The sequence below is a fragment of the Cydia strobilella genome, chromosome 15 (assembly GCF_947568885.1).
Source record: "Cydia strobilella chromosome 15, ilCydStro3.1, whole genome shotgun sequence".
Taxonomy (NCBI): Eukaryota; Metazoa; Arthropoda; class Insecta; order Lepidoptera; family Tortricidae; genus Cydia; species Cydia strobilella.
In genome coordinates, this window is record NC_086055.1 from 14,181,980 (window position 1) to 14,198,116 (window position 16,137).

Consider the following 16,137-nt stretch of genomic DNA (forward strand, 5'->3'; position numbering starts at 1 on the left):
CACCGCAATTTGTTTCGAAAAATATCTAGTTTTTAGTAGGTAACAGTTGGTTTCTAGGAATAGAAATAGTTTCACAAACGTGACTAGTTAAGGATGACTCACGTTAGACCGGGCCGTGACCGGGCCGGAGCTTCCGGAGCTTCGTTTTCTATGGAAAGCATCACGTGATCACCTGTCATGTCATAGAAAAGTAAGCGCCGGAAGCTCCGGCCCGGTCACGGCCCGGTCTAACGTGAATTATCCTTAAGCGATTCGCTTTGAAATTGTTGCAACTGAAACAAAAAAGAAAATGATAATTTGAGTTCAGAGGAAGGAAAATTCGTTTTGTATTTGTAATCATTTAATTCAAGCAACATGGCTCATAAAAGCTTTGAAACATAAAAATCTATTAAAATTAAAATACAAACTTAAAAATTAAAATGATTAAAATATGTATTACTAACAATAACAATAGGACACGTGAATCATTCTTACACAAGTAAATATTATTTTTATTTTACAAGTCGCGGGCAGAAGATAATTATAAAAAAGCTTAACTAGGCATAAAAATAAAAACAAAGGTCAGAATTGTTAATGCGAATCTTGAAATAACTTTTAATTCATGTTTGTAGACCAATTCAAACTTATTACATTGTCACAACATGTACGGAACTACGATCAAATAAAAGCGAAATGTACTCGCGAATGACATCAGTTAGAATTCATTTTGATGTAACAATATGTTTCAATTGGCCTCTTGGTCAAATCCACGCCTAGAAACAGTTCTCATAAATCATAATACATCACTAGTAAACTGAAACATAAATATTTAGCAAATAGCGGGCCAATAATCTAAATGGAAGCAATTTGGAGAGTAAGTAGTTTACCGACTGAGTGTTCTGTAAATATGTACCATGTACCTAATACGCAAATAATAAGAATAAGAAATATTTACTAATATAATATTTATATTTTATAATCTACTCTAAAATAAAACCGGCCAAGTGCGAGTCGGACTCGCGCACCGAGGGTTCCGTACTTTTTAGTATTTGTTGTTAAAGCGGCAACAGAAATACATCATCTGTGAAAATTTCAACTGTCTAACTATCACGGTTCATGAGATACAGCCTGGTGACAGACAGACAGACTGACAGCGGAGTCTTAGTAATAGGGTCTCGTTTTTACCCTTTGGGTACGGAACCCTAAAAAACGAGGAGAGGCCTTTGCCCAGCAGTGGGACATCAAACTCACCAAAGTAGGCTAATAAAAAAATCTACTCTAAGTAATATTTCTAATTTTCTACTACTATTGCTCTTGAGTAAAAGATTCGCATTTCAGCAGGGCAGCATTTTGGAGCAAAGTATTAGGCACATTTTAAGGTATAGATTACTATATAGATAGATACTAAAGTACGAGATATGGTACTTATAAATTTTGACACATCTTACATATTTTTTTAAGCGCCGGAATCTTTTGTTTCTTTAGGTGACTCACATTAGACCGGGCCGTGTCCTGGCCGGAGCTTCGTTTTCTGTGGAAAGCATCACGTGATCACCTGTCATGTCATAGAAAAGTAAGCGCCGGAAGCTCCGGCCCGGACACGGCCCGGTCTAACGTGAGTCATCCTTTATACTTCTCATGCACCGTATAGAAATTGCCACATTTTGCAATAAGTACATGATTTTCCTTTAAGAACCAGTTAAACACATTGTCATTCGTTTAACACAGTTTAATGGCAGAGTAACGACTATTTCACAGTCCAAGGCGCCGTAAAAGTCTTCATTGCACCATTTCAGGACGACTGGCAGTGTCTGAAGTTTTATCTTACATGGAACTGAATGGTTTTTATACTTTTCAGTTTTATGTGCTCTTTGAAAAACAAGGGAATCGACTAAATGTATACTCAATTTGTAACATCGTAAATATTTTTATTGCGAAACGTAAGTGACGTGCAGCTACTGTCCGCGCGCGAATTTGTAACATCGTAAATATTTTTATTGCGAAAGGTAAGTGACGTGCAGCTACTGTCCGCGCGCGAATTTGTAACATCGTAAATATTTTTATTGCGAAACGTAAGTGACGTGCAGCTACTGTCCGCGCGCGAATTCCGTGCACGGCTTAGGAATGTTAGGAATGTTGGGTGTCATGACAGAGTGGTGTCATGTTGTACGAGCGCGGCGGACACACTCCCACTTCCTCGACCTCCGAATGCACGGAATTGGCGCGCGGGCAGTATGTCAATAAAATAGTTAAATGAGATTAGCGTATTTATGAATTGGAGAGCGTCTTAAATAAGGTAATTGTGGAGTATACAGCAGGCATACAACATTTTTGATTGGGAAGACCGTCATACTTATTTGTATATGGTTTGTATATATATGGTCGAAAAGGAAGAGCTTTGCTCCTTTTGCTCTGAAGGTCGCTTCAGCAAGTTAACTATGGGTAGAAACGCAAAAGTAAAAAGCGACGAAAGAGACGGTCTTACCTGATCCTAGATTGTCCTATGTGCTCCTTCTAGTACCTGAAATGGTCTGTGCTTTAGCGTAAAACATGGCACACTGCATCAGATTCGCACGTCGTGCGAGCAGGATGTCGCTACAAAACGCGCTTAGCGTTGTCTCGCTCAAACATCGGAGTGACGTGCGAATCGGATGCAGTGTGCCATGCGCCTTCGTAAAACTATACCATGGGTAGACTTATTAACTGCCCGTGTAGTGATCTGCATACCGACATGCCTTAATTGCGCCACCGTGGCCTGTGACAAACATGCCTGTGTTGGCCTGGCTTGGCCTGAGTATCGCTCGTTAGCCTGGCCCGAGCCAGAGTACATTTGCATAAAGTAGTCTATCCTTAAACAAAGCATCGGCTCCGCCTAAACAACACGTAGGTAATTAGGGTTGCCACCTTTTTTCTATACACATATAGTATTTTTGTCAAAATATTGAAAAAATATAGTATTTACTGGGAAATTAAAAAAAAAGGCACCGATTTGAGGCGAATTAAAAATCCAAGTCGCATACGATGCGATATCGGTGACATTTATATACCCCATTCTTGAGTGATTAAAATATAGTATTTTTCGTACTATATTGTTTTTGTATAATATATAGTACAAGTGACTAAAATATAGTACGATACTATATATTATAGTATGGGTGGCAACCCTATAGGTAATACACAATACTAGCCTAGAGTTAGTATTCTGAAGCCATGTAGATTTGGTCGTGCTAATCCGCTCTCTAACGGCCCGGCCACGACATCGCGCGGCGGCGGCAGCGGCGAGCGGCGGCCATAGGTTGGAGCGAGACACAGCGATCGGACCTTTCGTTCCCGTATTCGGGGCGTATATGAAAGTTATAAAATAAAATATCATTTATTTCAGCCGATAATTTTCTTTCAATGGCCGCTTGCAAAGAATGACGCTGAGTGAGATACAGTTCAGATAATCTCTGGCTCTGATTCACGCGATAAGCATTTCCTATTTATAGACTCGCATGAATGAAATCCGATTTAAATTCCTGTCAGTGGCAGCATTGACGTAAACATAGTTTTGTGGTTAAATATAGACGTAAACACAAATAATAAAAAAACGGCCAAGTGCGAGTCGGACGCGCACGAAGGGTTCCGTACCATTACGGAAAAAAAACAGCAAAAAAAATAACTTTTGATGTATGGGAGCCCCATTTAAATATTTACATTATTCTGTTTTTAGTGTTTGTTGTTATAGCGGCAACAGAAATACATCATCTGTGAAAATTTCAACTGTCTAGCTATCACGGTTCATGAGATACAGCCTGGTGACAGACAGACGGACAGCGGAGTCTTAGTAATAGGGTCCCGTTTTTACCCTTTGGGTACGGAACCCTAAAAAGAACACAATGTATCTGGTTATCGGTAATTGTGGCGTGTTTTGTGCATGTATTGAAGGTCTCTGTACGCCTGATGCGTGTGCGTATGCGTATAGACATGCGCGTTATAATATACAGATCTTTATGAGAGATGGCACACCTCTTGCGTAATGTTTATATAGTCTGCATCTTCTCAAATGATTTTTTCGCCAAAGACCTTAATCTGTTAAGCAACAGCCTTTGTTCCTTTTAAGCGTGCGCGTGCCCTTTGTTGGTGAGCGCATGCCACTCGCTGAATACACAATGGTCACGCGCTCACCAACAATGGGCACGCGCACGCACAAAAGGAACGAAGGCTTTTGTTTACCAGATTAGGGTCTTTGGCGAAAAAATCGTTTGGGAAGATGCAGACTACATTCTAACTTTTAACGCACGCACACGTGCAATCGAGACCACCTTAACTTAAGGGCAAAAATCGTTTAAAGTTCTTGCATACGGTCAGGCGATATCATAGAAGTCATGACCAATAGCATGGCACTTAAAAATGTGGGTGTTGAAAAAAAAAGATTAGCTCAGGTAAAGTTTATTGCCGTCCATTGTCTGTGTGATGGTCGGCATTTGCAAACTAAGTTAAGGAATCCAAAATGCATCCTAATTGGTTATCTTTATGGGGAGGCGAAGCTTAGCCTAAACAACAACTAATAAACTGTCCTTACTAATACCTATTGTTTGCCTCATTACCTGTTTCAACCTTTTAATTATTAACATAAAGAATCCTAAATGCATTGTAATTGGTTATCTCTATGGGAGGCGGAGTTTAGCTCGCTCGTAAGGATCGAGTTTAAAAAATTCTGAAGTGTTTCACCGGGAACGGCTCCGATTGTACCTAATTTACGCACACGCACCCGGTGTGCTCTGGCCTTAATAGTGCTAAGCCATTTGTGCAACAGAGAAACGTGGAGAATCAAACAAATAATTAAATCTGGAACATTTTAATTCGATTGGATATTTCTATAAAAACCGGCCAAGTGTGAGTCGGACTCGCGCACGAAGGGTTCCGTACCATTACGCTCAAAAACGGGAAAAAATCACGTTGGTTGTATGGGAGCCCCACATAAATATTTATTTTATTCTGTTTTTAGTTTGTTGTTATAGCGGCAACAGAAATACATCATCTGTGAAAATTTCAACTGTCTAGCTATCACGGTTCATGAGATACAGCCTGGTGACAGACAGACAGCGGAGTCTTAGTAATAGGGTCCCGTTTTTACCCTTTGGGTACGGAACCCTAAAAAATGTAGAAAAGGGTTTATTGTATTTTCCGCCCTTTTCTCGTGATTGATTCATGCTTACTACCAAATAAGACTCACTTACTCATTTAAACTTGTAAAAAAGCCCCTAACGGCTTTTTGCATTAAATGTAGGTAAATATTATACATGCAAGTTAAATTTGATTTGAATACATTGCTGCCGAAGTAATTATTTCGAGCTAATATTATTACAGCAAAACTAAATCCATTTCGAATTCAATGGAGTCTGTTTCAATTAATGCAGGTAAGTATTAATTTGCGTTTTCAATAACTGTCAAATCAGTCGGAATATTCAATATTATTATGTTCACAGAATTTGAATCACGCGCTAATGCTTATAGAAATTTCTAGCTAGTAATGAGGATATCTGTACATATTGCTTTTATATATCAAGATTTAATGATTGCGAAGGATAGACACCAAAGAAGGGTGACAGCTTTAAAGCGTCAATACAGGGTGAAATTTTAACCACCAGCCATAATATTCGTAGTGACTTTATAGTATAGGTCATACTGAACAACTTTTATTATGGGACCAATGCCGAAATCGCAAATTTTGTGTTTTAATCGGTGGAAAATTTTATTTAACCCTGGTGCATGAGAATAGGGCAGTTTCTATCAAAATTAAATTAAATTATGACAGTATCTTATTTATATAGTTTTTAATAAATACGAAATACTACTTTGTTATAAAAACATTAGATTTATTTTTTAATTTCAAATTAAAGTCGTAGTTTAGTCTTCTACTTGCGTTTAGTAGCAAATGTATGTACTGGCACTTAAATAAATAAATAAATATTATAGGACATTCTTACACAGATTGACTAAGTCCCACGGTAAGCCCAAGGAGGCTTGGGCTTGGCACTTAACACTAAACAATGTAAAAACAGGCTAATTGCTACAACAAACTTATGTGTGTATTGTTACAGGGCGCAGTATTCGACCGATGGACAGAAGAGAAGGACAACACTGAGCTCGAGCAGAACTGCACGTTTAAAGTGGACGAGTATGGCTTCTTTATCTACTGGAAGAGCGATGGAAAGGTACGTTTATATTCTTTCTCGTTCCCTCATTGCTGAGGATCGCGACGTGGAATTTGTCTTCATTTTGTGCGATCATAAGCCACCATGTGGACTGCACGGTGCAGACTGCCCCAGCCGACCTCTTCATAGCGTGTGCCCATCTCGTCCGTGCCCCGTGCCCCATCTCGAGCACGTTTGTCATTCATTCAGCCTAAAATATGTGCGCTCCATATCATGCACTGGAGACCGCATAATATGTCCGAAGAATCTAAGTTTTATTTTAAAAACAAAACTTCCGTGCCGTGATTAACAGATTATATTAAAAACGGGTCACACGTATTTTAAGACAAAAAACATTCGACATGTTTCACTCCGTACCGAGTAGTGTCATCAGGATGACGGTGACGGACCGCCGCAGACTGCGGGCTGCAGCCCTCCGCGCCCTATTACCCGTGGGGGCGAGAAACTACCCTCGCTTACGGCATCATTCCATTATTGTCATTGTCATTTCATTATTGTCAAATGATGGGTTGCACACAACACTCACTACGTCAATCTAAGTTTATCTACATTTCATCCACATACCTTGACATTTATAGTTGGTCAAACCAATTTGTCAGTCAGTAACAACCAGGAAAATTATACTCATCCCTTTCTTTTGGATGCTAGTACTAGTGTAAGACAGAGATAGTATGATTCTCTCTGTCTATGTTTGAAATGAGACAGTCCTTTGACAAACTATAGTTAAAATGCTTCTTATGTAATGGTTATTGACATTTGGAATAAGCTGAAAACTGGAAATGTTTCGTAATTGTTGACATTTGTTGACCTTTTTCAACTCATTTATAGCGGTCTTGTGGCATGTTTTGGCATAAAGCGAAACAAGGGGAAAAAGTGTAAGCGCCTTAACACATTCACTGCCATCGACCCGCTAGGCGGGTTCTCTGTTCGTAGGCGCTTTTCGCTACGTGTTTTGTTTTCCCGTATTATCTTCTACGCTCGTAGCGCGTAGTTCGCTGGCACTGTGTTAATGCATTAAGGAGACATGTATGGTAAAAACGAATAACCCCTCAAGATTAATGTCTATGTCCGAATTTTCTGCTAATATCGAAAAACCGCTGCTACGGTCTACCACAGGGCGGACACGCTATACATAAAAAATTACTTGCGTTTCTATGTGTGAACGGCACGTCTGTACACGCGGCATGAGTCATTGTGTGAGTAAGTTGCTTAAAAGCAGTACTGGGCGGTCGGCAAAAAGTCGTCAATCTGTTGTCGCAGGGAGGTAATTCGAATCGGAGTAGGGCGGTGCGTGGCCGTTCTGTATGATAATCAAGCATCGTAATCTGTGAGCGAAATCCATTGAAATGACGTACTTTGCCTTGACTTGACTAAGTAACAACCCTAGTACTTCAATGGATCTAAGATATTGCCAAAACGAAAATAGTAGTAGTAAACCATTAGTATTAGTATTTATTAATTTGTCTAAGGATTGCCGTAAAATTGTAAATAATGTCTATATTAGTTAATTGTTAATTGTTTTAAAAATTTAATGTTTCTTATTATGTATAGTTTAAGATCTCGTTCCCAGTCCTATTATACACAGTCAACGGTATGTACTCCTTAATTGTCGTACTGTATCAGGTGAAGTAACTTGACACAATTTTAATGCAACATATGTAATACATACAATGTGGATAAAATAAAAATGGTTTCGCTCGCAGTTTACGATGCCTGATGATAATACTATTACTTATTCTGTGGGTCTACGGCGTAGCACATGTAGCCTTGCTTAAGCCGCGATCTTTAAAAACTGCATGGACTGCATGTTAGGGAACATGCAGTCCAATTCGAACGTAGGCTGACATCTAAATGATGTCATTTAGTTATCGTTATGTGACACAAAACGAGAGACTTTAGTTCAGTTCAGTTCTTTATTTGCTTTCTTAAGATACAAGTATCATGCAAAATTGTATACAATAAAATAACTTAGCCTAAATCACGCATGAGTTGCATAACATAGCGTTAACATAGTGTTATAATTTCAATATCCAGCTTTAAGGATATACGCCGATAAAATATCTAAGTATTATCCTAATAATTATAGAATCTGCCGTCTCATACATTTTAGCAAATCATAACTATGTCAATGTTTCCCTTGCGATTTCGGGGTTGGCTCCATAGTAAAAGTTGTTCAATATAACCTACATTAATCATCCTGTATAGATAACGACATTAACGACGTCAACATTATCGCCAGATGAGGCATTGCTCACATATGACCGACTGACCCTAATCGAGGAGTGATGATCGGTATTACGTGAAAGGTCACAGAATATGGTACAGATCTTTTCAGAGATATTATACACGGTGTAACATGAGGAAACCGAATAATTTTAACAGCATATTCCTGATCAAGTGGGATTGGGCGGGACACATCTGTAGGATGCACACGGACAGATGGGCCAAAATAGCGACCGAATGGGCACCACAGATCACCCGAGGCAGAGGCAGGCCAAAAAGGAGATGGCGAGACGACCTGGACTCTTTTTGTGGCGACTGGCGGGAGCATGCACAAAGCCGTGACGAGTGGCGGAAGACAGGGGAGGCCTTTGCCCAGCAGTGGGACACAATATAGGCTATGAAAAAAAAAATCCTGATCATATTTAAACACTAAAATGTCCTATAATCTGTAATTCTCCTAGTTTCAGAGTTAATACCAATTTAAAAAAAAAATAAGTTTTTATTGTTAGTGCAAAACGCATTTTTGATGTCGATGTTGCCACTATGGGCCGTAGTAGTAGTAGTAGTAGTAAGTATCCTTATTGATAGATGTCAAAAAGTGACAAGTCGTAACACTGTAAAAACTAGGTTTTACGATAAAAAAGTAAAAGTCCATTTTAAGTGACAAGTTTACCAATAACATTTACTTTTTATGTACAAATACATTTAAAAAATCTAAAAAAAAAAAAAAATTTTTTTTTTGCGAATTTCACCTAAACTTATTACATTTTTTCCTTCTTTTGGCCTCAGAAAGGCGTGATTAAAATCTTTCGGTTTCCTCGTGAACACCTTGTATAGTTACAACCTGACGCCCAAGATAATTCTGCAATAAAACGACTTCGAAGTGCCAAAGTGTGTAAGCGTCACGGTAAATCGTGTCGCTATCTGGAGACTCGTGAGTCGTACTAACTGTTATAAAACATTCCGACCAATTGAGAACTTTTTTCTCCAAAGTCTGTTAAAAGTGGAGACCTAATAGGCTCTCCGAAACATGTCACACCTGTTAAGGCTACCAGTACCCTTACCATGAGTTTGGCACTGACATATTCGCTAGCGAATGCGTAAATCTCCTTCATTGGTGCATGCGAGGTGCACTGCGTTTGAGTTAACGCATTCGCTATCGATTATGTCAGTGTCCAACTCAAGTCGTGGTAAGGGTACTGTAATCATAAGTACATACAGCCAGAGACGGGACTGCTAATTTGACTTTACGTCATGAGGTGGCATTTTTAATTCTGATTCGGTAAGTATGGTGTAAATGGTCTTGTTACAATTTACGTAAGTAAATCTCACAGAACTTTTGTAAGTGTCACTTACTGTAATTTTATTTTTACGTGTAAACGCAGTCGTAAGTTACTTACAAAAATTTTACGTTAGAAACTTACAAGTCTAAATTCGGCCTTACGCTGCGTCTTACGTAAGAGAACAACTCGCGAACGCGAAGCGAAGCGGCGGCGCGGCGCGGGCGGCGTTCGCGTTCGCATTCGCAACGAGATCGCCCACGTAGGACACTTCTATAGGTATCAAAGGATTGATTCACCGCGCGCCGCATCGCTTCGCTTCGCGTTCGTATGTTGTTCGCTTACGTAGTACGCTGCGTAAGCCTACTTATTTCTCTATGATATAACCAGCTAGGCCCCTGGCCTCATTAGGCCTCTTTATGCTTGACAAAGAACGCCTACGTGTCGTTATCGCCTGTCAGCTGCCACGGTACAAGCGGTCCCGACGGCCTTTATAAAGGCTTGAATGCTTATTGTGCTATTTAAAGGACAGGGATGTTGTCATGAGCTGTGAGACAGTTTTGCTGTATGCTGGAGTAAGTTTTCAAAGAATAATTATTCATTCGTTTATTTTATTTACTAATTTATTTATTAATACACAGTACAGAGTTTAAATCTAGACAGATTACTGCAAAACTGTTTTTTTTGTTAGAGTTTTGAATGATTTACGCTTACTAACTAACCGTCGGTTAGTTTCACTAGACTTATATTGACTATTGATCGATTGATCTATATCCCGGTCAATATAAGTCTGTTTGTTTGTTGTTGATTATTTAGGCATTTAGAGAGAGTCCTCTATCATATATCATGTCCTTAGATTGACGCCGAGATGTCCCTGGAGGGACATCCCGGGGGAAAATAAGGAGACGCCTGCGTCCTGAAGGGACGCAGCTCTTGACCTCCGTAGAAGGTGTTAATTGGTTGTCTGTTTAGTCTGTTATTTTTGCAAAACTGTATTTACAGTTTGCCTGCAATTCGTAATTTTATATTAAAATATTAAAAGGAAAAAATTACTAGAAATATTTGACATGGAAGCTACTCCATATAAAAATGAAATGTCATGGCGTCATTCGACGCTAGAGGCATAGAACACGTATTTAAGATTTAAGCCCCCATTTAGACGGTTTAAGGATGCATTCAATATTCGATACATTGCTAACTACAGAGTACAATTAATTCAGTCGATCGACCAAATGCCGCAATCACAGAATAAATAATAGTATTATCATACAGAACGGCCACGCACCGCCCCGCACCGATTCGAATTACCTCGCCCCGCGACAGCAGATTGACGGCCGTTTGCCGGCCGCTCAGTTTTGTTTTTAAGCAACTTACTCACACAATGACGCATGCCGCGTGTACAGCATGCACGTGCAGTTCACACATAGAAACGCAAGTGATTTATGATGTATAGCGTGTCCGCCCTGTGCCGCAATGTAACGAAAACCGCATGCGAGTTCTTGAACCTTCTAATATGAGGCTAGGCTAGCAAGCACACTCCAGTTTTCCCTTGGCCCACTCCTACCCCTTGCTCTTGCCCTTGCACTAACAAGCCCTTGTTGAGCTCGCGTCGAACTGTAAATACGAACTCTGCCCTAACTATGCCCGAAAACTGGTGTCGTAAGACTCTTAAGACTAGGGTTACCAACTTACCAGATACAAATTTTGAATTTCCTGACAAAATTCCTGATTTGCGAATATTTTTCCTGACGCTCATATCGGTGAGGTGACGACGGGGGGGTCTAGCCGTAAGCGATATCTATGTATGTTTGAGTTAAGATATGTTAATTAATATCAAAGATAGATATAACTCCGTAATAGTTGGATACAGTCTAAGGAAAAAACGTGCCTCGAAAATCAAGAAAATTTGATTCTCGTTCAGAGGGCGCTACTAGCTTTGGCCTACTGTCGTATAGATGGCGTTGACGGTTTCGTTTGTTATTTAACCATTTTAACGCATATCAGTGAAAGAACATGGGTCAAAATCATGTAAATAATTAATGCAAATAAAAAAATAATTTATCCATATTTAAATACATTTCATCGTATTTTTATAAATCTTCATTTTTAGTTTTAAAGTGGGTCGACAGATGGCAGTGAATTTACTGGGGTTACAAAATTTACTATGACAGTACCGCTCTAGTATAAGTTACTCTATGTTAATATTAACCAAGTTATTGATGAAGTTAAGTTGACCTCAATGTAATTTTTTTACATTGTTAAAATTTGTTTTGGATTAATGTAAGTTTTTTTATAATGTATAGTTTTAGGTGCATTATCAAAGTCTGTGTATCATTAAAATTCCTGACATTTTCGTATTCCGGCCGCATTCTTGACAAACGGCCAAAATTCCTGACATGTCAGGAGAATTCCTGACGTCTGATGGTAACCCTACGTAAGACAGCCGTTTTACGACCGTGTCGTGTCGTTTTTACGAATGTAATCTGGAAATTTTCTAAGAATAGTTACAACGAAATATAGTTTTAATGATTAACGACTATTTACTTTACTACTACTAAATGTTGTACGGACGCCGCACATACATAATAAATGGGATCGTAATTTCTACTATTAATTCGTAGTATAAAGATAATGCTTGGCAGAGGGAATAGTCTGAAAATCAACGCTGGACGTCACTAGCTGACCTAGCATATGTTGAAGCTGGTATCCTTTTACCAAACACTAAAAATGTACTAACTTTAGTTTAAGTTACCCACAACATAAGTCAAAGGTAATAAGGTAGTTAATAGGTATCTCATAGGTAAGCGTGCTCCACCGTAGACCACATCATCACTTACCATCAGGTGGGATCGTGGTCAAACGCCTGCCTATTCATCATTAAAAAAAATAAAAAAATGTTTCTGTTTTTTCCATTGCTGTACTATTTTATGTCTGGTAATAAACGTATTTTTATATTTATATAAACCCATTTTAGAAAAAAAACCGGACAAGTGCGATTCGGACTCGCCCACCGAGGGTTCCGTACTTTTTAATATTTGTTGTTGTAGCGGCAACAGAAATACATCATCTGTGAAAATTTCAACTGTCTATGGTTCAACTGTCTGGTATATCACGGTTCATGAGATACAGCCTGGTGACAGACAGAAGGACAGCGAAGTCTTGGTAATAGGATCCCGTTTTTACCCTTTGTGTACGGAACCCTAAAAAGTCGAAAATGGCGTCTCTACGCAGTTGCGCCAAGCAGCAGCCATAGAGTTCACTAGGCGCCGACGCTCGGGAGTCGCTAGTGTGGGGTGGCCCTTACTGATTCAACTTCAAAATAAGTACCGGACCTGACAACACGCCACCCACACTCATCCGTCATATTTAATACCTCCCAAATGTGCTTCCATTACCACCACTTATTTCCCAAAGGCAAAACCTTGAATATTTAATACCGTCCAGTCCGAAAGCATTACCTTACTAATCCGCACATTGCAAAAGCAACTCTAAAGCTTACGTTACAAAGTTTATATTGTTATAGTAATGTGTAGAGTATGTGAGTTTTAAAAAGGGAACGCGGAATTTATCATTTTAGTAAAATTGGCGACATGTCGCTGCCCCAATATTACAGGGTTCTATTTTACATTTTCAAGATAGTTGAAATTCGACTTAATGTCACTATGATAAAGTTCAAATTTCAGTTCGATAAAAGTGAAACATAGAACCCTGTAATATTGGGGCAGCGATGTTCGCAGTTTGTAAGTGATATTTTATTCAGCAGGGAAAGCGACATGCGACGTACGTGTGGTTTAGCTTGTTCGCGAGCGTATTTTTTATTAAGAGAATAATTAATGAGGTTTTAATGTGTTTCGACAAAACTTGTGTCAAAGTCCCTTCTAACTTTTATAATTTATAATAATAAAAAAATCTAAAGAAGGGGCTTAGCTACGGGCAATATACTTGTACTCGTACAATAAATTGTGTACAAATATTATCCATAAAAAAAGTCAACATTCAGGAAAATTGGGACGATAATTTGTATTTATAGTCCGACAAGAAATTGTACAACATTATTGAGGGCGCCACTTCCTACGTAACTATCTCATTTTTGACGTAAAATCTTAGAGGATATAACCAAACGGAGTACTCGGAGTAGCCATTAACAGGCGTTCCCCTCTGTCGAAAATAGTCGCCCAATGATCATACGTCATACACAATATGGACGGACTGGCAGACTTTTTTGTACAGAAAATTACAGACAATACCGTTTGGTTATATTATATCCTCTAAGCGTAAATTAAATGCTTAAACATGGCAGCAACTTAGTACCTATGGCAGTTTTTTAGTTCCATTTAATTTAATTTCTACTATTTAATATAGAAGCGGTCGTCGTTAAAAGCCCAGAAGGAAGTAGTTTAATAATCCCCTGTCACTGTCATAGGATGCATTTCCCGGAACTCCATTTCCACAAACGAGTTGGAATGACAAGCCAAGTGGAAATGACAGCTGGTAGACTGACATGCCGATTTATTACATTCTTGTCCTACTCCGTTCAAGGAAATGGATTTTCTTTTGAGGCAAAAGTATTACTTAGAGTTGCTTAGAGGAAGTTTTCGAGGGCAAGAACTGAGTAGAATAATACTGTAAAATGTGCTTTGCACAGTTTGCTCCCGACTGGGTAACTGTATTTTTATATATGAAACTACATATATATATCACAACCTTATACATGATTGTAGTCACGGTTTACTTTAAATTGGCATATAGGTAGTTATATCAATACCTATATACCTGCCCCAATAAATATAATAATTTTAAAATTTAGTTTCTATTGACCTTAAATCACAACATTTGATATTTTTTTCTTTTATTATCGTATTCAATGGGGAACGACGAACATTTTTTTTTATCTGGATCAGTACTTATTGGAACGAAATTCCTTATCGGACGGTTTGCCAATGGGGGCTAGGTGAAAAAAAGTGTAAGATTTTACCGTCACAGAGCTGACAGACCATACACCTGCGATAGATGCAAATGTTTGATGGCGTCACAGACCATACACCTGCGATAGATGCAAATGTTTGATATTGGCGTCACATACCTTACTAGTCCGATAGATGCAAATGTTAAATGTTGTTTTTTTGTTTTGTTTTTGTTTTTATTTGTTTTTTTTTTTCTGTTTTTTTTTCTTGTACATTTGTTTTTTGTTTATGTTTTTTCTTAATAATTTCTCTGTATATATTTATTTCCTTTTGTATATTTTTGTAATGTTTTGATATGTATCTTCATGTGTTATCTGTCGAGGCATCACCGAATGGGCCCTACGGAAGACCAGCGCTGGCTTTATAGCACTATGCTGAGTTGGGTCCATTTCGTGATACACACTTAATGATTTCTTCTTTTCTTGCTGTTGTTGTCTGTACATGTGTTGTGATCGTCATGAATAAATATCTTTTACTTTTATCTTTATCTTAATGAAACAAAACAAAACAGCAGAGCAGAACAGAAGGACACAACAGAGCACGAGGAGCAAGACCATGAGTATGAGCATGACCATGAACACGTCACCAGCCTTTCTTAACTTAGTTCCAACCGAGTGTTCCACGACACCACTTTTATTTAGAGTTTAGAGTCATTATTAAAAGTTAATGCATCCGATCTCGAAGTATGACGCGAGGACGCGGGAGTTCACCAGCCACTTGACGACGTCGGTCGGTTGACGACGGTGGAGAAAAGCCTGAGAGAGCAAAGAATAAAGGACGCACACCTGGCACTAAACCGTGCAGAATGGAAGAAGAGGATAGGGAGCGCCGACCCCAAGTAAATGGGATAAGGTATGGGAAGGAGAAGAAGAAGCATCCGATCTCGAAGTCAGTTTTTAGAATGAGGGTGAAATGGGATGCTTGCATGCGAGTTACCAATTCTTTTCCAATTACGTATATTTCGGCACAGTCAAGGGAATCAAAATTTATAGGGTACATACTTCCCGTTGACCTAGAACTATGTGGCAAGTAATATCGTCTTACACTAAAAAAATACAGAGAAAAATCTGAAAACTAAATTTGTAAAAAATAAAAAACCGGCCAGGTGCGAGTCGGACTCGCCTACCGAGAGCTCCGTATAAATTTGCCTTTAAAAGGGCCGTCATTCATGGAACTAGGAGTTTCAGTATCAACAATATTGGCTATCGTTACAATAAAAAAAACCGGCCAAGCGCGAGTCGGACTCGCGCACGAAGGGTTCCGTACCATTACGCAAAAAACGGCAAAAAAATTCACGTTTGTTGTATGGGAGCCCTCCTTAAATATTTTTAAATATTTATTTTATTCTGTTTTTAGTATTTGTTGTTATAGCGGCATCTGTGAAAATTTCAACTGTCTAGCTATCACGGTTCATGAGTTACAGAGCCTGGTGACAGACGGACAGACAGACAGACAGACAGCGGAGTCTTAGTAATAGGGTCCCGTTTTTAC

The 16,137-nt window shown here is 38.9% G+C and overlaps 1 protein-coding gene across 2 annotated transcripts in view; it reads left to right on the forward strand.

Moving 5' to 3' along the window:
- Window positions 1-16,137, forward strand: part of LOC134747627 (1-phosphatidylinositol 4,5-bisphosphate phosphodiesterase) — a 130,730-nt gene that overhangs the window by 79,770 nt on the left and 34,823 nt on the right. For both annotated transcript variants that reach the window (XM_063682231.1, XM_063682229.1), the window contains exon 3: window positions 6,066-6,179. In XM_063682231.1, the coding sequence (XP_063538301.1) occupies window positions 6,066-6,179 (114 nt within the window). The remainder of the gene's footprint in view (window positions 1-6,065; window positions 6,180-16,137) is intronic.